Here is a 25,977-nt window from a genome sequence, read left to right on the forward strand (position 1 = left end):
GGTAACCGATGGCCAATTGGGCTAGTTACCAGCTAGCTCTAATGGGAAGACGAGATGCCTGGCCAAGCCTAAGAGGAAATATGACATAAAAACAGTGTTTATTTATTTATATATATATATATATATATATATATATATATATATATATATATATATATATATATATATATATATATATATATATATATATATATATAGCATCAGAAGACAATCATGAACCAAACACTAAGTAGTGACACGAACACACACATACAGCACAGTGTATCGAGTGAGTCACTGGAACATTAGACGTACTAAACCCGGAATGCGGATAAGGACGAAAACTGAGGCAGAATAATAACGGAGATGACTGACAGATGGACACCAAGAGATACTAACAGAGAGGCAACGGTAACAACAGCAACACTTACTAACTTACTTGACAACAGAAAGATGATCGAATAACATTTTAACGTATTAAACAGTACGCAAGCATAGCAACCATATCTGTATCTGCCCTGGAAAGACACTTCATGAAAACCTGGCAACGTCAAAACTAACAACCAAGTTATGACAACGGAAACAGAAACTAACAAAGCAAGCGTTGAACAACAGCACAGAGGCAATAGAACCTAGCATCATAATTGTTAAACAAATTCATAACAACGACGGACAACGGGACAATGATAACAGAGTCGGACAGGACAAGCATTGAAAAGTTCATGACAATGGCTATGACAGCAGTAACACGACCTGACAATGCAAGAAGGAGAGGCTGACGTAACATTGTTTGTGGTGGTGGTGAGTTGGAGGAGGGGGGGGGAGGGGGGGGCAGCCATATACACCTGCCGGGGAATATCTTGTACAGGTGTATGGGCAACGGACGTGTGTTGGCGAATATATTATAACTAGCCAAGGAGGGGGCGGGTGGGGACACGAGAAAGAGGAAGAGGAGGAGAAAGGAAGAGAGGATGATAAGGGAAGAAACAGATTGAGTGACAGAAGGGAAGGAGAACGATAACAATGGAAGAGAAGGGAGAGAGAAGGATTAGCTCTACGTGGAAGAAGAAGGAGAAGAAGAAGAAGAAGAGGAGGGAAAAACAAGTGGGTGGAAGAGAAAGAAGGAAAGAGAATTAGTACGTGGGAGAAGAGAGACTCCCTATTCTCCCTGACTCCCCTCCCACCCCCTCCCTTCTCCTTATACCTATCCTCTCTAAAACCTATCCATGACTCTTCCAGTACCGACCCACGCCCCACCGCCCCCGAGAACCACAACAGGACCCGGGGTGGCGCTTGGCGGGTCCGGGGCTCTACGGGTCGTCACAGGCGGACCCCCGGGGATCCAAACCCAAAGTCTGGCCAGCACCCGCGCTGATACTGACCCCGCCTGCAGCCTACCTTAGGGTCCTGCAGTCTACCTTAGGGTCCTGCAGTCTACCTTAGGATCCTGCAGTCTACCCGTGACCCCAGCAGTCTGTCGGAGTCTACAGTACGTGGATGTTGCTCATTGTTACACCTTACCTACACAAGGGGTCATTATCAACATACTCTTAAGACCACCAACACAGACTAAACACGGCCGCCAACACTGCAATAATCACACGTTAAAGACCACAAGAGGTTTTGAGGTATGGGGCCGACACGCTTGATTTTCATCCCAGATCCCTCCAACCTTTATCGTAGCCGCGGTGAAGATCTTGTCCACCACGCTTCAACATTCATAAAAGCTGTTTCATTATTATGTGTATATTGTATTTTGCATATATGGTGGCGATTATAAATGATAATTACTTCTTATTACACCCGTAGTTACCAAGAATCACTACTGACTCATATATGATTCAAACGACTCCCAGAACTAAACAAGTGACTCACACGAGGACCAAACGACTCGCAGAACTACACAAGTGACTCACACGAGGACCAAACAACTCCCAGAACTACACAAGTGACTCACACGAGGACCAAACGACTCCCAGAACTAAACAAGTGACTCACACGAGGACCAAACGACTCCCAGAACTACACAAGTGACTCACACGAGGACCAAACGACTCCCAGAACTAAACAAGTGACTCACACGAGGACCAAACGACTCCCAGAACTGCACAAGTGACTCACACGAGGACCAAGTGAGTGAGAGGAGCCATAATGAGCGTGGCTGGTGAGTCGTGAGCCGGGGAAATAAATCAGCCGTAGGCATACCAACTGGCTCCTAAATAACACACCCGGTGATTTAAATGTGTAGCGAATGCAGGGAATAAATCACCAGCACTCCCCCAGCGGCGGCCAGGAGGAGGAGGAGGAGAGGGAGAGAGAATGAGGAGGAGTGTACAGTGTATACAGGTGTAGTAGTGAGGGAGACTCCTGGTTTAGGTGTGAGGGAGAAGTATAGGGAGGTAAGGGAGGGGTAACATGAGGGAGGCTATAGATAGAGGTAAGGGAGAGTGATTCAGAGAGAGAGAGAGAGAGAGAGAGAGAGAGAGAGAGAGAGAGAGAGAGAGAGAGAGAGAAGATACACCGATCGAGGAATTAAATCAAGTGAAAATACACGTTTAGTATGACGTATTACGCATGATTTATACAAGCACTTTTAATAGTGTGTAAAACCGTGGTTGAAATACAAGTGTGTATGATTTCCCTGTTCATGTCTTACACACACACACACACACACACACACACACACACACACACACACACACACACACACACACACACACACACACACACACACACACACACACACACACACACACACACACACTCGTTACTGTTCACATCCGGATACATACACACATACGTACATACACGGCTGTTAATAATATGTCTGCACGCCAAACAATCCCAGAGATAAGTATTGTTTGTAAAGTTGTAGTGAGAAACAAACACGTAGCGTAGTCTGACATGTAACAATCACAACATAAACAAAAACAAAGAAAATAACAAATGTGAACAGTGAAGAGAACAATGGTGAAAGAGATAAGTGGAGTGGAACATTTATACAGACGTGTGTATCTCGGGTGAACCAACAGTATAGGTGTGTGTATGTTACCGACTGAAGTGACACATAAGTAGTCCTACGAGACTTGACCCAACTGTTGTTTATATGATATACATCCCACCAAGACTGTATAGTACCGTGTGTGTGTGTGTGTGTGTGTGTGTGTACGGAAGTTCCTGTATTAAGAATGCACATTAATAGGTGAGAGCAGCTGTGTGTGCGTGTGACTGAATATGTTGAGGTGTGTGTGTGTGTGTGTGTGTGTGTGTGTGTGGACTGTGCATAGCGGTGTGTGCATGCACATGTACACTTGATAAGAATGTGAACATGGATGTGTGGACGCACATGTATGCCTAATAGGAATGTGCACAGCGAAGTGTGTATCCATATGTATGCCTGAGATAGGTATGCACTTGAGTATGTATATATGCGTGTACGTTTTAGATAGGAATGTCCACATGAAAGTTATTTACCCACAATTATGTGTCTTAAGATACTTCGCATGTACGCGTCTAAGATGTACATGTATACACTGGAACGTAAGTATAAATGTTTGGAACAGGAATGTGCAGAGGGAGGGGCGTACACCTGTGAGTGTGCATGATGGTATGCTCTATCAAATCATTACATCAGTACACGTGTGAGCGTATATGTAAGTACAATAACATTAAGTACGCAACTTGTGCTTGCGTCAGGAGGCGTACAGGGGAGAACATGTCTGGACGTTCAAAAATTCATACGTTAATTGTTTCTCCTTAACGAAGGCAACAGATCCCGTTTAGTTACGGTAGCGTCAACGGGTAATTTCACTGTTTTGTTTAATAAAAACATCGTATAGTAGTAAGTGAGTCAGTTAGATAAGTTATTATGTTACCATTAGTACTCACGAATGCCAATAGGAATCCTGAAACCCAGAACACGAAAAAAGTCAATAATAATCGCAAACTAAACACAAAACACACACACACACACACACACACACACACACACACCAAGGGGAGAAAAAAAAGGATGGGTAAAATACATATATGGGTAGGGTCGTCCGGTGCCAGATTCAATAGGGCCACACTTTGTAATATTACGTGGAGGCCAAACAGGGTCCGCACCACCACCACCACCACTCACTCCGTTATAATCTGATGTTGATGATTAATGTTGGCTATTAACTTTTCAACCAATGAGAGCAAAGCGTTTCCCATGCCTTACCCACCAACCAGATCCCGCCTTCCTAATTAGGTCCAGTCTCTCTCTCTCTCTCTCTCTCTCTCTCTCTCTCTCTCTCTCTCTCTCTCTCTCTCTGTATATTTTTCTTATCTCTCTTTCACTTTCTCTTATTCTTTTTTTTCTATCTGGAGAATTTTTATGTTCTTTTCGTTTCATTAATTTATCGTTTTTTCTATGTTCCTTCAATTGGCTTTATTACCATTGACTTAAATTTTCATTTGTAGTTTCTTTCCTTCTCTTTGGTTATGTCGCATTCTGCCTGTCTGTCTGTCTGTCTGCCTGCCTGCCTGTCTGTCTGTCTGTCTGGTTTCCTTTTCTAAGTTAATTTGTTTTAATCATTTCTGCAGTCTTTAAAGTTCTTTCCTTACCCTTTCTTTATCTTCCATCTTCCTCTCCCCTTTCCATTTCTTTCTCAATTCACCCTACTTCTTATATCTCTCCCCTTTCTCAACACCCCACCCCCCCTCCTCTTCCATCTCCACATACCACCACCTCACACCTCACCATCAGTTGGGTCACTCAAGCTGTCCAGGAATGTCATGGCTTGCTAGATTGATCATGAACTCTATATTGCGAGGGGAGCCGAGGAAGAGGAGAGGAGGGAGGAGGAGAAGACAGGAAGGAGTAAAAAAGAGAGAAAAAAAAAAAAAAGACGAAGATAGGTAGAGGGTAATGGATAACGGGTAAAGATTATTATTACCCAACGACTCGTAAATACATACTACTTAAAGCCTTCATAATACCTTCAACACTTTCAATATTCCACTATCATGTCCAGCGTCCCCGTGTGTGTCCAGCGTCCCCGTGTGTGTCCGCCACGTGAAGCCCCTCCGGCAACCACTAGTATTATCGTCGTCAAACTTAGCAGGTCATTGTTCCTACCAGGGTGTGTGTGTGTCTCAGGGGGATGAGGAATACATTTATGAGACGTTGGGAAAAAAAAGTACGTCGTTCGCTTACCAGGTTTGATAAATTTACTGAGAAAACTAGGGAGGGAGGGGGAGGGAGGGAGGGAAGAAAGACCCCCCCAAGAGAACTGCCAGTTGTCCCGTCTTAAAGTGCCGAACAGTAGTGTGACAAGGTTGGCGGATGACCATTTGAAGATGTTCACCTTGACGAGGGGTTAAGATGAGCCCTGTTCAGCATCCAGTGGGCGGTGTACAAGTGTTCCTACATTATCTTCCTCGTTACAGCTTTAATGTTTACTCAAAAAATACTTATAAAGATCTATGTTTATATAATAATACACCCACACACGAACGCTTGTATTAACGTGTGTTTTTAGAATGGACGTTTATGTAATGTGTCTGGTGTGAATTTATATGGTTATTTAAGGTATGTTTTTTTATGGTTCTAATATGTTTATATAATGGATATCTTTCAAAATTTATTTAATGTAAGATTATATAAACTGTGTGTGTGTGTGTGTGTGTGTGTAACCAACATCCACGAACGCAGGAGTCAAGTGCACACAAGACAGTAATCCCAGAAACACAACAAACTCAGCTGCCACGTCACAAACACACACACTCAACACTACCCCTTGTTGTCAGTCCCGCCAGAGTCAGCAGCAGTGTGTAGACGGACGAGGATAAGAGGCGAGATAGCAGGAAGAATGGTAGGAGCAGCAACACGAGGAGGAAGAGAAATAGCAACAGTGGGAGGAATAGGAAGAATAAGAGGATAAGAAGCAGAAAGAACTAGAGGAAAGTGGATTAATAAGGATGGTTGGAAGAGGAGGTAAAATAATACAAGGAAGAATGAAAGGAGAAACGTAGAATGATAACAAGAAAAAGTAAAAAGCATTATTTACACCACCATCACCACCACTACCACCACTACCACCACCCATCACCACTACCACCATCCCTACCACCACAAGCAGACTACTACCAACACACAAGAGTAACCGCACTCTGTCTCTGAAACTAACCTTCATCACTACTACTACTACTACTACTATAGCCACCACCAGCAGGATCTGGGCCAGTCTCCTGATAACCACCCCCCCTGGTTCTCCCTTAGCCTGGCCCATCACTGAAAGTTGTGCATATATTACTGAGTGGGGTGTTGGTCTTTCAGGGCGAGTGATTTAAACAGCTCGGTGTGCGACAAGGGGGCCGTTGTCCGCCAAACCACCACATGCCCAACCCTGAGCTGCACCATATCTCCCCCCCCCTCCTCCCCCCTATCAACCCTTTCGCACTCTCTTTTTTTTTTCTTAATTGAATTGCTGTGATTTACGATCTTCTCTGAGTAACGGGAACCACACATTCGGCTCAGTTTTCACTTAGATCAGCAACAACCGGGAGTAAAAATGTTATCTAAGCGAGGAATTAAAGCCACAGTTCACCACAGAGGGACAACACGTTCTTGCATTCCCTATTGGGCCACTAAGCAACAAGTGTGTGTGTGTATGTGTGTGTGTGTGTAACAAGACTTAACTTATACTTCACATCAAAAAAGACTCGATTGTGTTTCATTTTGGATCCGGGAGACCATCTTGTAACCCGACGGCGTTAAAAATAATATCATAAGATTAATTACATTACCATTTTTAACAGAGAAAACCTTGTCCCACACACACACACAGCTGGAGGTTCAAATATTCTCACCAGCACTAATTTAAATACCTAAATGACCCCAAGTTAGATAAGAGACGAGATTCAGGACATGAAAGTATGTGTAAAGGTTTTATTATTGCATACAGTGACGAGCCAATAACGAGATTACTGTTGATAAAACTAGGAATGTTAAAGTGACTCAATCTCACTATCTTTTATTTGCTTCTCTCAATTCCTTCTTTAGCCATCTTTCTCCTCCTTTGTTCTTTTTTCTCATCTTTCTCCATCTTTCTCCTATCATTGCTTTTCCTCGTCAAAAGAATTTTTCTAAAGGAGAGATCAAAACCCAAGTTATCTAGATTTTTTCCTCCACCCCTTCTCTTCTCTTCTCTTCCTCTCCTCTCTCCTCCCCTCTCTTCTTCCCCATCTTCCCCTCCCCCCCCCTCCTCCTCCTCCTCCTCTCGACCGGCGTCCATAGCAACCACTCACCGTGTGGGACTTCAACGCTTACTCAGCAACTTGGGGAAATGGGGTCATGTGGGTTAGACTGTGCCAAGTTTGTCGAATTTAATGGAAGATGAAGCAGCTAAATTTTTTTTCTACCCTCTGTTGTTCCCAATTAGTACGCTGTCAATTAAAATTTTCGTCATGTGTTGTGTTAGTCAATTCTTCACGAAATCAGTTAATTTTAGATAGTCAGTGAAGAAAAATATGTTTAATGTATGTAAATTCTTGAGTAAAGTCATAAACAAATGTGGTGGTCAGTCAAATTTTCGTGACCTGATTCAGCCTTTCATAATGTTAATAAGTTTTAGGTGACGTCTGGATATATAACAAGATTGTAACTTCTTCGTGGTACTGTGTTTTAATTTGACGATCTTTTTTTAATAATTAGTAAGAATTATTTACAACTGGAATAAATAAATACATCTACATATATTAATAATAAGGATCTATGTAAATATCACTTCTAAAAAATATCCCCCTTCACATTTCTCTGTTTAATAATGAAAAAAAAAATTTCTTCCCATATTGTGAAACCTCATTTTTATATGATTTTCTAATTTTATTATTTCTATCATCAGCATCTACAAGCACGTCTGACAATCACCTGCCCAAACTAATTACGCAAACCAAGTCAACCTGTATACGCATTTCTCCTCAATCTATCCCCACAACCCAAGCGTATATTTATTTATGTCCTCTATATTATCTACGGCACTAAGCTAACCTTTACATTGTATCCACTCATCATATATCTTCTGGGGACCATCTACCGTCATACTCAAAGCTAACTTGTACTTCTTCTCCACTATGAACACATGAACTGTACGACTTTATTGTTGAAGATGAAGGAGGACTTTTTTCTCGTAACTACTGTGTTAATTATGTTGTTAGGATGAATCAGTTAATGAGTTACTATTAACTTCTTCATTTGGACTAAACTCTGAATTTGGTCTGAATCAGAAAGTTGATACAAACTCATTATCTAATTCAGTTAATTCGCGAAACTGATGTTATAATTACTATAAAAAAAAAGACTGCCTTCCCCTCACTGTTGACAAGGTTTTCAGTGAGCACCTCTTAAGTGTGTGAGAGATGTAGGTTTCGGATAAGACTAATCTGATATACCTTTCTATACAGCTTGGCAGCCTGACGCCCTCCCTAGTGGAAAAATGACTGGTGGTGCCCCCACTTGAGGCTGGGGGTGTCCAGTGAGAGTGTTGTGGGCAGAGGGCACACCAAGACCCAGACGCCACCACTAGCGAGACAGGCCAGTATTGTTTTCGTGTGAGCACAACCCACCATTGGCGACGCGACGCGAGTCAGATCGATCGTTTCTGAAAATGCCCAGAGCTTAGTATGGTTTTCTGGTTATTTTCATCGATCACACAACCCGGAATACTTACACTATACACACACGAGTCTCAAGTGTCTGTCGGGCTACTGGTTACTCCGCCACCATCGTGTGGTTGAAGATTATCATGGAAATTATAAGTGATTTTTGTTGTTGGTTTATCGAAAGTTTTGGGGGCGGTGTGCGTGTGTGTGTTATCAATCTCCCTCTCCTGGGTTGTGGCATCGACTGGGCTATTGCATTCTGCGCAACATTAAGCAGTGAGCTCATGAACAGTCCACCTCGGCACAAGGGGGTCTTACAAACACCACCACACACGTACATACGCACACACACATATATACACACATACACACACACACTTCACACTACTTGTACTAGACCGCCGCATGACTCATAGTAGAGTCTGGTAGGTTCTAACTCTGCTTTAGGACTTTACGTAGCCGAGGGCAATGAATGACCTGAGGCAGGACCCTCAAGCTAAGAGGTTCTCAACAACAACTCGACGGACTCTTTTAGTGTACACATGCGCGCGCGTGAACGCACACATACAAACTCACATTAACACACACACACACACAAGAGCTGTACTCAGAGAGACGGGCTATTTCGGATTCAAGGAGCAACAGGTTGGGGAGAGTTTGGTGATGCAGTGTGGAGGTTGTGCTAATGGACACCTACAGGGCACACCATGTTACAAATGAATCAGATTTAGAAAGTTTATTCAGAAATATCAGTACAAGTGTAGATTTACGTTTAAAGTACAGGTACACCTGATCAGGTAGTGACAATATCATAAAAGAGACGCCATAACTATAACAGAAATAGATCTAATATATACTTAAGGTAGTTAGTCAGGTGTACAGTAATGATGAAACAATGTCCATGTGGTGACACTATCATGGGCTCGATGCCTTCACCTCGACAAGAAAGAATAAACCTAGTTATGGCATCCAGCTCGTAACTAGATGTATTCAGGGCCTCGTCTGCTGGCGTTCTCTTTTTTCATTTCACGTAATCATCATCATTACTGAGAGTTATTAGCACAGCGAGGGACACGCCGCTGGTTAAAATAACAACACGAGTAGACCCATCAGGCAGGGCAGACCGTCCGTGGTCTCGGGCAGCCCTTGACTTAGGGTACGCCGGGGTATATTCTTTGACATCCACTTAAGTTTCCGTTCACCTCAACTCAAGGTAAAAAAAAAATCTATTCTTGATTAAATCTTTCTTCTTTCAATAAATAAATAAATAAAATAAACACCTTCCCCCCCTTAATTTTCTTTTACACCGCTTCTCAAATCTTTATTCTTTTCTTTTTCTTTTATTAACAAAACTTCTTCATGATGTCACTATAAACATTCCGAAACAGTGATTAAAAAAAAACCCCGTAAATAAATGGATTATATTATAAAGTCAATCTTGAGGGAACTGTGGATACAACCTCTATAAATAAGTTCTCTTGAAGGGAAAAAAAAGGAGAAAGAAACGATGTGTGTGTGTTTAATCAAGTACTCTTGTCCCGGGAGTTAAGGGTAGCAGTGCACAGAGCTGCCTCCTCCACCTCCCCCCCCTCCTCCTGGGTGCATGGGAGGGTACTAGTGGGGTGATGGAGGAGGAGTTAGTGGGGTGATGGGGGGGGAGAAACCTGATGGAATACTGCAAGGGAGGAGGAGTGGGGGGAGGGAAGGAAGGAGTGTTGGGGTGATAGGAGAGGAGGGGGAGGGTTGGGGAGCAGGGGGTAGGAAGGAGGGAGGGAATGAGAGGCTGCATCAGGGGTCATGTTACAAGGGGGCGGGGGTGGTTCGCCAATACTGGGTAATTATCATATTTCTGCCAGCCCTCGTGTTAACTCCGGCACCCCGCCACACCACACCCCGGCCTCACCCTCCACTAATACACGAATTAAGTGCCACAGTTTCCCCATTTGTACCTGTTTCTAGATCTATATTTTATACTTAATAGTTTGTACACACTCACACACACACACCGATACAGATAAGCTATTTCATATATTAGTTGTATGAAGCCGTAATTAGAGTACGCGACTCCTGCATGGCACCCACAGCTGACAAGAAGAAAAAAAAACCGTGTAGTTATTTTAGCAGAGAATTACTCGTGTTTTAAATAGTGTCCTTCAAGCCTTAAAATTACAAACACTGGACCAGAGGCGAGAGGATTGTCTTGTGTCTTAGAATCGACAGAACACTACTGACTAATACCAACACCACCCGCCAAGTTCACTGACGTCCACAACTCACGTCATACAAAACTCCTGCTCTATCCAAGACAAGTCAACTATCCTTTATATAAAACATCTCCTTAACAATTATATATAGAGTTCATGTCTCGAGTAAGATAATGAACCAAATGTGTATACAAGTCTAATGATATCTCCTTGTCACTGTCCAGAGGTTTTGTTACCACGTATTACTGTACCCTGAGAGCCAATGGTCTATCTTCTCAAATTCTAAGCAATAAACCATGTTGGCTATTATTATTATTACACCTTGCCAACATCGTTCCTCAAGACACTATACTCCGATAGCTGCCACCTCACCTTACTTATGCCACTACACCACACACACACACACACACACACACACACACACACACACAGACACACACACACAAGCACCAACAGCACATTAACCCCTACAAGACCAAGCAAAGTGACACGGCCCCTCCTCCCCCATCATTACGACCATACTAGCACATCCAGCTCGACACTCGGGACAGTCGTTGTTACACCGTCAAGCACACGTCAACCCCGCCCTCTCCCCACCTCTGACAGCCAGCACTGAACACATAATCGACACTCGTATACATTTTACGACCGCTTATGGACCCTTCATCATCTACCTGTGTCACTGACCCTTCCATAAAAATACGTGAGATCACAGGTATGAGAGAGAGAGAGAGAGAGAGAGAGAGAGAGAGAGAGAGAGAGAGAGAGAGAGAGAGCACTAGGGGATGAACAAATAAAAGGGAGGATATGGGACGTTCAAAAGAATACTTGTGGAGAGGGAGGGAGGGAGGGAGAGGAAGGGAGAGGAAGGGAGAGGGAGGGGAATCGAGGGAGAACTTTGGGAGAAAGAGGAATTGGCGCCTGGGAGAGAGCGACGTTCCTGTGGTGAATGGGAGGTGGCAGGAGAGAGCGAGATGATGGGAAAGGTGAGGTGAAGGGAAGGGAAGGGAAGGGAAGGGAGGGGAGGTGAGGGGAGGTGAGGGGGAGAAGTGTCTGTCTAGTGGGAAGGACGGTGGGAGAAGCACAAATGAGGAATGACGGTAGTGTGAGGGAGGAAGACAGGATTATGATGAAGTACCTGACGGATGAATCACGAGAAAGAAAGAAAGAAAGAAAGAAAGAAAGAAAGTGAATATTAAAAACCATTGGGAAATCATAGAATACATGAGATAAAAAATATTGAATAAATATTTACGAAGGAGGGAAGAGAGTGACTGAAGAAGACAAAACACACGAACGACTACAAAAATAAGGTAAAAACTAACTAACAAGAAACAATAAACAAACTGTGAAAGTAGAGTAAAAAAAAATTAAAGACGTGAGTATGATTTAGTACGTGAATGAAAAGTGTCTGTGCGTGTGTGTGTGTGTGTGTGTACTAGTAGTGATGGTAGTAGTAGTAGTGGCCGTCTCACAACATAAACAACAACACGCCCTCTAGCGCCCATTCATCAGGCTGGTGGCAGAGGCATTGTTACCATACCCGCGTTGTCCCTCCTAATCGTCTTTTGAAGTTGACACATTACAGTTCAGGGCGCCACACACACCCATAGTTGGCGACTCTTGCCTACTACTACTACTACTACTACTACTACTACTACTACTACTACTACTACTACTACTACTACTACTACTACTACACGTGTGAGATACTAAAGGAATTGCAATAAAGCGGGAGACAACAAGAGAGAGATTAAGTGGAAGGGGAGGAAGACAAAAATAAACAAGAGGAGAAAAATAAACTGCAAGAAAAAGGACGACTGGGAAGGAGGAGGAAGAGAAGGGGGGATAGGGAGTGAGAATTGGGAATAAAAATGAGGGAAGAAGAGAGAGAAAGAGAGAGATGCATGAAAGGGAGTGGTAAGGAGGAGGAAGAGGAAGAAGAGGAGGAGGAGGAAGAGGAAGAAGAAGAGGAGGAGGAAGAGGAGGAGGAGGAAGAAGAGGAGGAGGAGGAGGAGGAGGAGGAGGAGGAGGTTCATCAGTAGGTAGGAGCCGTCTGTCTCAACATGCGTCCCGTTACTCCCCCCTCACCCCCCCCACCATGAGTACCTCCGCCGTTCTGAGATCACCAACAGACGGACTGCGTAATGAACCTATTCATGTGTAAGTAACCAACCCGCTTCTAGACGCAATTTATGACGTAACCTGACGCAATTTACGTGGTGGTTGCTGATCGAAGCTGACTCTACATGTAAACTATGAACTGATGCAATTATACATGACAGGAGTAGACGGGAGGGAGGGAGGGAAGGAGAAGGGCGGAAGGAGGGAAGGAGGGAAGGAGGGAGAGAGAGAGAGAGAGGGAGGGAGGGAGGGAGGGAGCATCGCTATGTACTGTCCTGTTTTATACGAACATATTTAATTCTAACTTAAATTGCTTTCATTATGTCTGTACTACATTCCAGAGGGTACATATCAATCTGTCTGTCTGTCTGTCCGTCCTACTCGAGGTCTGTTGGCAGGGTGATGCTATAATTACCCAGGGCAGAGCAATGAAAACATGTAAGGTTCTTTTTTTTTTATGCCCCTCTTAATTATCTTGGGTTATATTGTCTGGCTGTTTTTGTCTGATACTGGCACCAGCATCTCGAGTGTGTGTGTGTGTGTGTGTTTGTTTGATTGAATGTTTGTTTGTTTGTTTGTACTCAACCTCACTTAAGATAATTTACCACTAGCAACAAATATAATAATACTTGTAAATGACACTTAATTAATTCCAATCACCATCACCACCATTCGCTGGAACTAGTCTTACCACCACCACTATCCACTCAACTAATCTACCACCACCACTCAACTAATCCACCACCACCATCCACTCAACTAATCTACCACCACCATCCACTCAACTAATCTACCACCACCACCACTCAACTAATCTACCACCACCACTCAACTAATCCACCACCACCACTCAACTAACCCCATACAGAGCAGCTCGGCAAGGGGGTCGATAAATCCACAGCTAACGTCACAGCAAATTCGTTGGAGGAGAGAGAAAAAAAAACTAGAAATTTATGACTCATAGACTACGTGAAATTAATATTAAGCTTCCCCGGCACCCTGACCTGATTGATCTCATCTCTTAGTAAGAAAGTCGAGTTGAACACCTCATGAGTCGGATCTGATTCTATATGGAACTTCCTGATTCGAATTCTCTACAAGTCGAATCTCTTAGTGTTCAGTGATTTGAACCCTTTAAAAAACATAGTCTCTTAATGAGGTTAAATTAGGTTAGGTTAGGTTAGGTTAGGTTAGGTTAGGTTAGGTTAGGTTAGGTTAGGTTAGGTTAGGTCAGGTCAGGTTGTCTTTTGAGTTATTTAGGTTGTGTTTGGGTCATTTTATCTCATGTACGATAAGTTATACACAATCAATTATTCAGTTGTATATCTAACTGAGACTGTTGTTGTTGTTTCTTCTAATCTCGTATTATTAATTAGAATCTCATTATCATAACATTAAAAGCTATTAAAAGTAATGTTACAGTCACTCTTTATGTCTATCCTTATCTTACAGAGGATGTCTTTAAGTTGTCCCATAAACAAAAAACAAAATAAATAAAAATGGAAAAATAATATATATATCAGTATTGTGTTATTGTGCTGGTCAACAAGATGGTTACAGGTGGTCTTCAAGATGGCGACGACCTGGCCAACAATTTTTAAACACACGGTCTTGTGGTTTGTTGTGGGTCTGACCCCTTGTAACTTTCACCTGGACTAACCTGCATTTAGGACGGCGTTTTTAGATTTTATGAAGTTGCCCTCTAAAGCTTATTAGCATGCAACGTTAAGGGTCTGGTCTAGCCTCTGACAACTACCCTGGTTCGATGTAAAGTTCTCGTCTCTCACTATTGCAAGAGTTGAATGTTAAGGAACCAATCTCTTAATACCGTCAGTGTTCAGCGCTCAGTACGGAACCTCTGAATAATTATGTATTTAAATCTGTTGATCTAAACTCTGGATACAGTTCATATTTAACACCACGTATATAACGAGAACATATTAACATCACTCGGTATAATGGAACCATCTATTTGTATATATCATAGAACTTCATACGACTAAACTATTATTATATTATTGATTACCAAGGTGGTGGTGGTGGTGGTGGTGGACACATTTACACTATCAGCTAAGGGATAATGGCCATCACTCATCACTAAAGCATTTTACAACGTGTGCAAGTTTTATATATTTTAAAAGCATAGACACCCCCCCCATCTCTCCTTAGTCAACTTCACGAGGAGAAGATTTATAACACTTGTAGTCCTCTATTTTGTCAGATAAATTAAATTCCTCAAAGATATATTTAGGTGTTAAGCATTGGGGTCAACTGGCGCTTACATCAAGAGGGTAAAGAGTTTGGACTGGGGATTTTTGGTAATTAGAGTAACGTGATCACATGGTGGAGATGGAGCACAACGATGGTCTCTGACGGTATGGTTATATATATATATATATATATATATATATATATATATATATATATATATATATATATATATATATATATATATATATATATATATATATATATATATATATATATAAACATTACATACCTGAAATAACCAAGTCCATGATGCAAAAACATAAAATTTACATTACGGCCAATTTAATCGTCAACACATGTTCAAAAAGCATTCCTCATCAGAAATCTACCCCCGTTCCTCTCTCTCTCTTTCCCTTCATCACCGTCTCCTCTTTCCCTCCCTTTCTTCTCAACCTTTTCCCTCATTACCATCTCTTTCCCTCCTTTCCTCTTCCTCTTCTCGCCCTTCTCACCCCCTCATAGCCTAGCCAAAATATTATGTAACGCAACCTCGATGACCAGACTCAATTACTACCTTGCCGTTCTGCTCAGCCCTCTACCTCTTGCTCTCCCCCAGCAGAAGGCTTAACTCCCCCGCCCCCCTCCCCTTCTAAGGTGCGTGGCCCTGTATGATAAATACGATAGCAGGACGCCACCAGAAATTCTGCAAAAAGCGGCACACATGTTTAACATAATTCTTGGAGATGGCAGATGACAGCTTTGCCGGGAGGAGCCGTCTCTTGCTTCTGTATATTCTCTATAACTCGGCTATTTTTTCACCGCCTTTTGACATGATTATACGGGTTTATGTTAAACAGTTCATAGAGTTTGTGATAAATTTGTTGGTTCTTGTAAAAGCTCAGCGATGGAGTAAATCGAGCATAAAGTTTGGGTTTAAAACCTTTTAACAAGCGAACATTTGAGCCGTATCTGTGGGGTTAATATGCTGACCCTCTGAGGGCAACACTCTTGGCTAAGTGAGCCGTTTTACACCCAAAATAATGTCGCCTTCATTAAATGTTTTGCTAATCAGTTTCTGGTGTTATCTACCGCACAAAACAATTTAATATCCCCCAGTAGAGCCAAAACTATAAAACTAACTAGTATGATAGACGAAGGTGAGTAAAAGCAGGAGAGAGAGAGAGAGAGAGAGAGAGAGAGAGAGAGAGAGAGAGTTGGGCTACCATAAGATATGAAATGCTAGGAATCTTGGCATGGCCGTCTCCTGTGACACTTGTTTTTCATTACGAAGTTCTGACTTTTCTTTGCTATATTAAAGGTTTTGCTATATTTAAAGCTACCGCACTCTAACACACACGCCCAAAGATACATTATTAATCATAATAAGAAAAGACCTTCATTACAGTTTCTATTTAAAACGACCTTAGACAAACATTATAAATATAGAGTGTCTCAGTTTAGCGGGTTAGTGATACGGTGCAGCGTTTAAAGTGCTGTTAACACGATACACGACGAGGCCTTCAGGGTAGGCATCAGTTTCCACGTATTACTGTACACTCAACACTTGTTAAACCCACCAGCTGCCTTGTACAGCCTGTGGCACTTTTTATCACTAAGTGTACTGCAGCAGTGTGTTGACGCCTGAGATACGTGGGCCGTGTGGGGAGGTAAGGACGGTCCAGTGTGGGGAGGTGAGGACGGTCCAGTGTGGGGAGGTGAGGGCGGTCCAGTGTGGGGAGGTAAGGGCGGTCCAGTGTGGGGAGGTAAGGGCGGTCCAGTGTGGGGAGGTAAGGACGGTCCAGTGTGGGGAGGTAAGGACGGCCCAGTGTGGGGAGGTAAGGACGGTCCAGTGTGGGGAGGTAGGACGGTCCAGTGTGGGGGAGGGGACGGTCCAGTGTGGGGAGGTAAGGACGGTCCAGTGTGGGGAGGTAAGGACGGTCGGTCCAGTGTGGGGAGGTAAGGACGGTCCAGTGTGGGGAGGTAAGGACGGTCCAGTGTGGGGAGGTAAGGACGGTCCAGTGTGGGGAGGTAAGGGCGGCCCAGTGTGGGGAGGTGAGGACCCGGCATTTCATCAACATAATAACACCCTCAGCTACACTGACACAACACTCTACTTTATAATAACTAAATTATTATCACAGTCGAATTAAAAACTTACTATGAAGTATTTTCTTATTTATCTATTTCATTTATTTTTCTTCAATCGAATAACATTTATATATTTTTTACAATGAATTTAATCTTCCCGAACAATTTTATTTTTCGGGTATGATATGATTAGCTATTATTATTGGTCGGCTACAAACTTAAACTACTGTTCATATAATTCTAGTAAACATTTAATACAATCTTCACAAAAAGTTTATGAAAGACAATTTAGAATATAAACAAAACTTCAACGGTTTAAACACACACACACACACACACACACACACACACACACACACACACACACACACACACACACACACACACACCAAACACCTGAACATATTAATGTGTCTCAAAAATGAACAAAATTATTACTATATACCGCGTGTCGTTGCCGCCACTCTACATAAACAACAAACTTCAAAACACCGCCAAACAGAGGACCTTATACATCCTAATGCTGATCTAAACGTCTTTACATCTTCCAGTCATCATTTCTTTTTCTCCTGTGTGTTTATTGTGATGTAGGATGGGTAGCAGCTCGGGGACTATACTTCCATCTACCTTCGTCACAATGTTTACTTCCCTGGGACCTGGTTTTTGAGACTGACTCTTTGAAATAAATCGGATTTTTTTTTTTTACCGTCTTTGATTTTTTTTTTTATGTATGAACCACAATTATGATTATTAATATTATTTTTTTATGTAATAGTAATAATATAATCCTACTTCTACTACTGATGATGATAATAATAATAATCGTCAACACAGCCCTGACACACCACCACCACCACACCTACAATAGATACCTTCTCTTATCCACACTTAGTAGAAAAAAAAAAAACTCGTAAGTCTTCGAGAATCAGGAGCAGCTTATTAGATCTTGAACTCGGGTTGTGTCTGGTTATATCCTACAACTTTCTTTCTTTTTTATATAATGACATATCGGTTGCCCACTGTACCCTAGGACGCTGTACCGGTATTCACTGTACCATGGTGGCCCCGGTATTCTGGGTATATGGTGTAAGGTGATCTAGGCAGCAGTGTGGTGATAACGTTCCCTGTTAACATTCCTACCACACAGCACATTAGCCACGCAGTCACTGGTTAGGTTAGGTTAGGTTAGGTTAGGTTAGGTGTCAACTTTGAAAATATAATATTATTTCTCTCCAGCCTCTGTATATTGCTTTCATATATCCACAACATAAATCAGCGATGCAGTTATTACCTACGTTAACACACACACACACACACACACACACACACACACACACAGACAGACACACACACACACACACACATGAAAACCCTCTTCAAACACCCAGCAGGCAAGTTTTTTTGTTTTTTTTTAATCATAATAGCGGTGTATTATTCATAGCACGAGCAGATTAAGATCAGCTCCGTCCTTCTAACTAGAGACATCAACGGAATGGGTTATACCTCTCTCCCCACAACGAGATGAGAATCGATAAGGTTTGTCGTCTACGGTGAATTTATGAATGAAGTTTGGTTGCAATGCTCCCAGTATATAGAAGTGCAATTAACCAGGCGGAAGTTGTGTGTATACCTTTGTAGACAGATTCAGGTACCGACATGGTTAAGTTACGTTTAGGTTTGGTTTGGTTAGGTTAGGTTAGGTTAGGTTAGGTTACCCTTAAGATGAATTAATCTGGAGGAAGGTAATTGTCAGGTGATCGTAATAATCTTATATCGCCTAACCTAACCTAACCTAACCTAACCTAACAGCCTCTAAATCTATACGCGACCACTACTTGACTCGGGATGTAAACTAATACACTAACAACACGTGCTTGCTCTCTCTCTCTCTACGTGACCTGGAAAAAGCGCTGGACTGAAATCAAGGAAAACGGACCAGATGTGACCCCCTTGAAAATGTTACTAAAATAAACAAGACACCCCGTAATGAGTCCCTACTGTTGGGGAAGATATCTACAACAGCCAGAACCAGACGGGATCATGTCTCTCTCTTTAATGTTGCTGGACCATCTCTACGTGACCTGGAAAAAGCGCTGGACTGAAATCAAGGAAAACGGACCAGATGTGACCCCCTTGAAAATGTTACTAAAATAAACAAGACACCCCGTAATGAGTCCCTACTGTTGGGGAAGATATCTACAACAGCCAGAACCAGACGGGATCATGTCTCTCTCTTTAATGTTGCTGGACCATCTCTATCTCTCTCTCTCTCTCTCTCTCTCTCTTTGAATCATAAGCCTTTTACTGTCACTAAACTATTTTCTCTGTCTGTCTCTGTCTATTTCTCACTCAGCAAATTTCACGTTTATATTTTTTTCTCAGTCAAAGAGGGAATATTGTCCCTTGTTTCAGGTCAGTTAACTCAGTTCTCCTCTCAGCAAGGCGACACTCTCTCAGTAGCCAACACTACCACCACTTTTTGCCGAATTCTCCACCAGTGTTTAACTTGTTTTTGCCTCTTCATGAGTTTACACATTCTTCTCTCTTGTTCTTTATTCCTATTATTATTATTTTTTCGGGAGGGAGGAGGGTGTTGGGATCCTTCCTTAACTTCATCCACTACTGTTTTCATCATTACTCCATTTTGTTTTAAGAGAAAGACAACGTTGATATTATTACAGGTACAAGTGAGAAGACCTCTCTCTCTCTCTCTCTCTCTCTCTCTCTCTCTCTCTCTCTCTCTCCTCACCGTGGTTCATCCTTCTCTTTCTTATAATTTTCTCTTCTTCCCCTTCAGTTCTATCTCCTCTCCTCACTTGCCTTATCCTCCTTAATCTCTTCCTCCTCCTCCTCCTCTCTTCTCCCTACTCCTCTCTCCCTTCTCTCCCTTTTACCTATATCTCCCTCCTCACTTCTTCCTCCTCCTCCCCTCCCACCCCATCCCAGCAGGAAACCTCAGATGGACTGGCGTGGGCGTGGTGTTGACTTTCCATTACGTGGCGCGGGCGGGAGGTGGGCGGCCCACCCTTCTGATGATACCCGACGACTTTGCCAGAATGGGCGGTGGGCTGTGGCACGTGATATTGGGCGGAGGTGATGGGTGGAGGGTAGTTGTAGTGGGTGGGAGTGGTGGACAGTTGTTATGGGAGGTGGGTGGTAAGTAGTTGTGAACGGGTGGTGGGCGGCAGTGGTTGGTGGGTGGTGGTGATGGGTGGTAGGTGATGGGTGATGGACAAATATGATGGGCTCATAGTGGTAGTGGCAGGTGATGGGTGGAAGAGGCCTGTATATGTATTTATCTGCATACATAAATGCCTCTCATACACCCATGCACTTAGGGACTATGATAGCGTTTATCGTGACTCAACACCACTGTAACACAAGGATACACCCACGCAACACACCCACGCAACACAACCACGCAACACACCCACGCAACACACCCACGCAACACACCCACGCAACACAACCTTCGTCAGTGTTTCTCACATGTTTCTACGTTAAATATTCAACACCTTTCTTGGAGGTTAAGTGAGAATCCATCATAACTACCTTCCTTATACTAGGTCACTTCAGATAGTTCCTCACGAGTTCCTACGTTACATAGTTCCCCTTAACTAAAGAACTGACAGAAACGGTTCACCTAGAAGTGGTCTCCAAGCTTCGAACGTTAAATAATTCCCCGTTGGCTAATAACATATATTACTTGTATAAATTCCATCACCCAGTGTAATGATCATTTAAGCTATAATAAGTCCTTTTCATATCACGCCATATTGGTTTGACTTTTAATTAACCTCTACTGCAGTTAAAGACGTGTTGAGAGATGAGGTCTAACTAATTACACTCTAATAACTTAAGCTCATTACTCTGACAAAAACTAAATAACTGTACATACATTACTTCATTAATATAACTAAAAAAAACTACTAAGTATGTTTAAATCAAGCCAAGGAACAATAAATGAACAGAAATTATTCGAGTCTTGTATACTTGTAACTTATAGAAGCGATCTCTCAATACTCAGTTCCGGGAAGACTTTAATAACGTAACGAGTATCTTTTTATCCTGTTCCTGCTTGACCCATGTGACGCCACGCTATATGGATCATCACTTAATAGAGAGAAGACGAAAAAAAAAATATCCAAATTGAAATGAAAACTGATCTGCCTGGGAAACGCGATACGTAACAAACCCGCATCTTGGTATTATATGACGAGAGATCCGTGCCAATGGCGTTATATATTCTCCCCTAGTGGCCAGTATGAGACTTAAAACAGCACCAGCGCCATATTCTCCCCTAGTGGCCAGTATGAGACTTAAAACAGCACCAGCGCCATATTCTCCCCTAGTGGCCAGTATGAGCAGAGGGTGAGAGGGAGCGTGAGAGGGAGGAGTGAGGAGAGGTGAGAGGGAAACGAGGGATAGGAAGGAGAGAAAATGGAAGTGTGTGAAAGGGGGAGAGTAACTGAGGGGAGGGAAGGAAGGAAGGAGGGGGAGAGAAAATAGGAGAGTTTATCATCACTGTCCATCAGAGAGTGTTGGGGGGAGGAGAGGGGGGGGGGTGCGGTGCTTAATTGGTAGTTAACCAGGAAGGGTTAAAAGTGGCTAGAAATTGTTATTGTTGTTTTTATCTCGGAATTGGTAGCTTGTAAAATTGGTACTTTTCATCATGACGCCAATTGTCCCCTTAGAAGTAGTAATTTTCTTATCTTATCTTAACACTTAGGTAAATTTATGTTGTAAAGTGAAATTGCGTGTGTGGGTTTTGTAAGTACGGTTTATGTAGTGTAGTGTTAAGTACTGTATAGATTAGACGACGCACTTACGCTAATATTAAATTGACATTATAATCTCTCTGTTTCCTTCTCCTTCTCTTCTCTCCTCCTATTACATCCATTTTCCCTCACCTATACCATATAATATCTACCTTCCTCCCCCTCTTTCCTCCCTCCTTTTCCCCTCTCACTTATGATAGTCTCCCTCTCCCCTCCTCTCAGGTCTGGTTCCCCTCACCCTGGTCTAGTCTCATACAGAGTATCACGCACACCGATAGTAGCGCCACCCCTTCCCCTCATCCCTTCCCCTCGCCCCTTCCCCTCACCCCCTACTTCTTCTCCCCTTTTAACTCTCTCTCTCTCTCTCTCTGGCCTCTCCAATTATCCGAAATAATCCAAGGAATTATCCGGATCCGCAGTAATAATAACTCGCCATAGAACGCGGATGTTGATGTGTGACATAGTCTGCCGGCTAGTGGAGGCGCGCGAACCCAACATGGGATTAATGCGTGTCACATATCAGGGTTACGTAGATGATGTTCAACGGCTGGGGAGGGGAGAGGCGAGGGGGGGGAGGGGGGGGAGCGGTTCAGTGGGGGTTTATTCAGAATTTTTTTAAACCGTATTTTATTTTATTTTTTCACTGGTTTTAGTTCCCAGCTCACACACACACTTGAAAATAAATAAAATTAGTCATTAAATTTAATTCACGTGAGGATTAATGTTAAACCAGATCCTGTTTTAAAAATTCCTTTACAGATACTAGAAATTAAACCATAGCTAGTTTTAATGCCCTGTACACACTTGTAAATAAAGACTGTTTTAATTCAACTGTATACCAGAAGATAAAACCAACAGGTTAAATTTCTCTTGCAGGCACTAGAGTTAAACCAGACCGTTTTAATTCCCTTCATGCAGTTGAAAATAAACCAGGCTGTTTATTTCTCCTGATGACCGTAAAATATAAACCACACCTTGTTCTCTTACACACACCTTCTACTTATACCACACCCTGTAGTTATGCCACACCCTGTAGTTATACCACACCTTGTAGTTATACCACACCCTGTAGTTATGCCACACCTTGTAGTTATGCCACACCCTGTAGTTATGCCACACCCTGTAGTTATACCACACCCTGTAGTTATGCCACACCTTGTAGTTATGCCACACCCTGTAGTTATACCACACCTTGTAGTTATACCACACTCTGTAGTTATACCACACCTTGTAGTTATATCACAACCTATAGTTATACCACACCGTGTATTAGTTCACTCTCATGTCACTACCTAAAAGAGACAAAACTTTCTTATTATCTTTGTCTTACTTAAGTTGAGTAAAGAGAGCAAATAGTGAATCTCTCTCTCTCTCTCTCTCTCTCTCTCTCGTTGACGTCATCAGTCATCACGGCTCATGATAAACAAAGGCTCCTCTATTTCGCGGAATATTAATACTTCTCTCTCTCTCTCTCTCACAGTGGTGGTATGGGAGACTCCTGTTTATCTGTCACATTCTAATATGTATCTCTCAATCTGTCTATATTTTCTGTCAACCTCTCTCTCTCTCTCTCTCTCCCTCTCTCACACAAGAGACGGCCGCCCCCTCCCTGCATTACTCACACAATAATCAAGCGCCACCATTTTTAACCATCCTGTACAGTTTCATGTGTTTGTGTTGCCGGGATGAAGAGGCTCATTAAACCCAAGAAACAACAAGATACACCAGAGGGAGAGGGGGTGAGAGGGGTGAGAGGGGTGAGAGGGGTGAGAGGAGGGTGAGGGGGGGGTAAGAGGGACCTAAAGTTTACGATAATAAGGAGACGACACAAGCTACGCCATATTGTACCTAAATTTAAAGTGTCCTCCTTGACAGTGTGGTGAAGGGCATTTAAAGTAGTGTTGTAGTTTTAAGGGGTTTTAAGGTTTATGGAGATGTGGGGAGGATGGGTAGGGGTGGTGGTAAATGTGGGAGGGAGTGGTGTACTTGCAGGTGTGGTGGTAGTTATGGAGAGGGGGGGGGGCAGTTGCAGGTGGTGATGGTGGTAGTTGTGGTATGGAAGTAAAGTGGTATTATTATGATGATATCCTTCTTCTTTTACCTTCACCATGACACTACACCACACCACTACAATAATACCACCATCAACACTATCACTATCATTACCACCACCATCATCACACCACCACTATCACACAACTACCACCACAGTCATCACCAGCATCATCATCATCATCATCACCACACCACTACCACCACGTACACAACTCAGCTGACTAGAGGTAAACACGGAGGCGACAGCAAAGGCCTTGTTTATCAGGAACTTGACTTTGCTTGCGTCTTAATGCGTTCACGAGTGATTGTGAGAAACGGATGTGGGAGGAGTCAAGATACGGGAATTCACAAGACCTTACAGATACGGGAATGAATATACAGATGTCAAAAGATACGACAATATACATAAAGATACGATCATACAAAGAAGCTTAAAGATAATATAAATAGGTCAAGAATGTGAAAATACACGAAGGTGAATGACACTAAGATAAACAGAGAACAAAAGATCATGTATAGTGGTTAAAGACACGATAATACACACAGATGTAGAAGATAATATGATACATAAAGAACAAAGAGTATGGTCGTACCTCTGAGCCATAATGACAATCCTTCACTGTTTGCTACTTATGGTAGGAGAGAATGTGAGGGAGGGGGGCACTGGATCAACAAGGTCGTCTGACGGAGTATGTGTTGTGTCTCGTGTTGGTGTTTTAGGGCAGGCAGGGTGGTGTGGTGGGCAGGGTGGGTGGGTGGTGGGTGGGTGGGCAAGGTGGGTGATGGGTGGCAGGCTAGATGGTAGGTGAGTTGGGTGGGTGGGTGGGTGTGGTTGGGGTGGTGGTGGTGGTGATGATGATGGGAGGCAGCGAGTGCAACAAGGCGTGAGTGATGACGACCTGATATGTTGCGAGTATCAGTCAGGGGGATGAAGGTAGGAGGAGAGGCCACTCACCTGGATATAGTGCAGGTGGAGGTAGTCCCAGGTTGTCGGGGAGGTCGTTGAGGCCGTAGAGGCCGAGGAGACGTCGCATAGTGAGCTCGGCGTATTCCTTCATGTCGGAGGCGTCGGCGCCACCACCATCCTCATGAGGTCCGGGAGAGGTGGGGCGGGATAGTAAGGCGTTGAGGCGCGGGTGGGCGCTGGGGCTACTGACGCCCCCGCTGCTCACAGACACGCCCGCGCCGCCCGTCAGATCCACGGCCTCGTCCAAACGCCGAGGCATGAGTGAGCGCCGCATGGTTGGCGTCTCAGATAAGTCGAGTGGCTCGGGGACGGCAGTGTCGTAATGAGGGTCTGAGGCCGCGAGGTGCGACCGTGTTTCAGCGTCACTGGTGCCCTCCGTGTCCTCGCTGTCCGTGTACGTGTACACAATGTTACGCGGCTTGAAGTTCTTGCGTTTGTTGCGTCGCCCGGCCTCTGGCATGGGCAGGGCTGTAGAGGGTGACCCTACAGGAGCGTCATTCGTGGTCTCGGGAAACGCTCGCGAGGACGAGTCGTCGTCTATAAACATCGGGGCGCTCTCTGAGTCATCACAGTCCATTAGGTCACCGGGGACGTCGTCGTCAAGAGGCGCGGACTCTGGCTCATGGTTGGACTCCTCCTCCAGGGGGTGACTGGAGGGTTCTTGCTTGAATATATTCATATCCAGCACTGAAGACTCCTCAGGGACGTCCTCGGGGTCGCAGGTGGCGTCCTCGCCCCCAAGATCCTGATCGGTGTCCATTCTGGAGTCTCCTTCATACTCATCCTCATCTTCGTCAGGTCGCACACGGTCTGTCAGGACATGTAAAATACTAGTAAGTCCCGGCGGTAACTGGAGGTCATAAGAGTCATCACACCTAATGAAGGTATATTACAGGGGCATAAAACAGGACTAAGTAAAGACCCCAATAGCTAGAAAATC

At 43.5% G+C, this 25,977-nt stretch overlaps 1 protein-coding gene across 1 annotated transcript in view; it reads right to left on the reverse strand.

The window, feature by feature from the left end:
• LOC121876507 overlaps positions 1-25,977 on the reverse strand; it is a 79,805-nt gene that overhangs the window by 17,940 nt on the left and 35,888 nt on the right. Inside the window, exon 3 of the mRNA XM_042381637.1 lies at positions 25,026-25,847. Within this exon, the coding sequence (XP_042237571.1) occupies positions 25,026-25,847 (822 nt within the window). The remainder of the gene's footprint in view (positions 1-25,025; positions 25,848-25,977) is intronic.

Source organism: Homarus americanus, unplaced genomic scaffold (genome assembly GCF_018991925.1).
Source record: "Homarus americanus isolate GMGI-L3 unplaced genomic scaffold, GMGI_Hamer_2.0 scaffold9798, whole genome shotgun sequence".
In the NCBI taxonomy this organism is placed as follows: Eukaryota; Metazoa; Arthropoda; class Malacostraca; order Decapoda; family Nephropidae; genus Homarus; species Homarus americanus.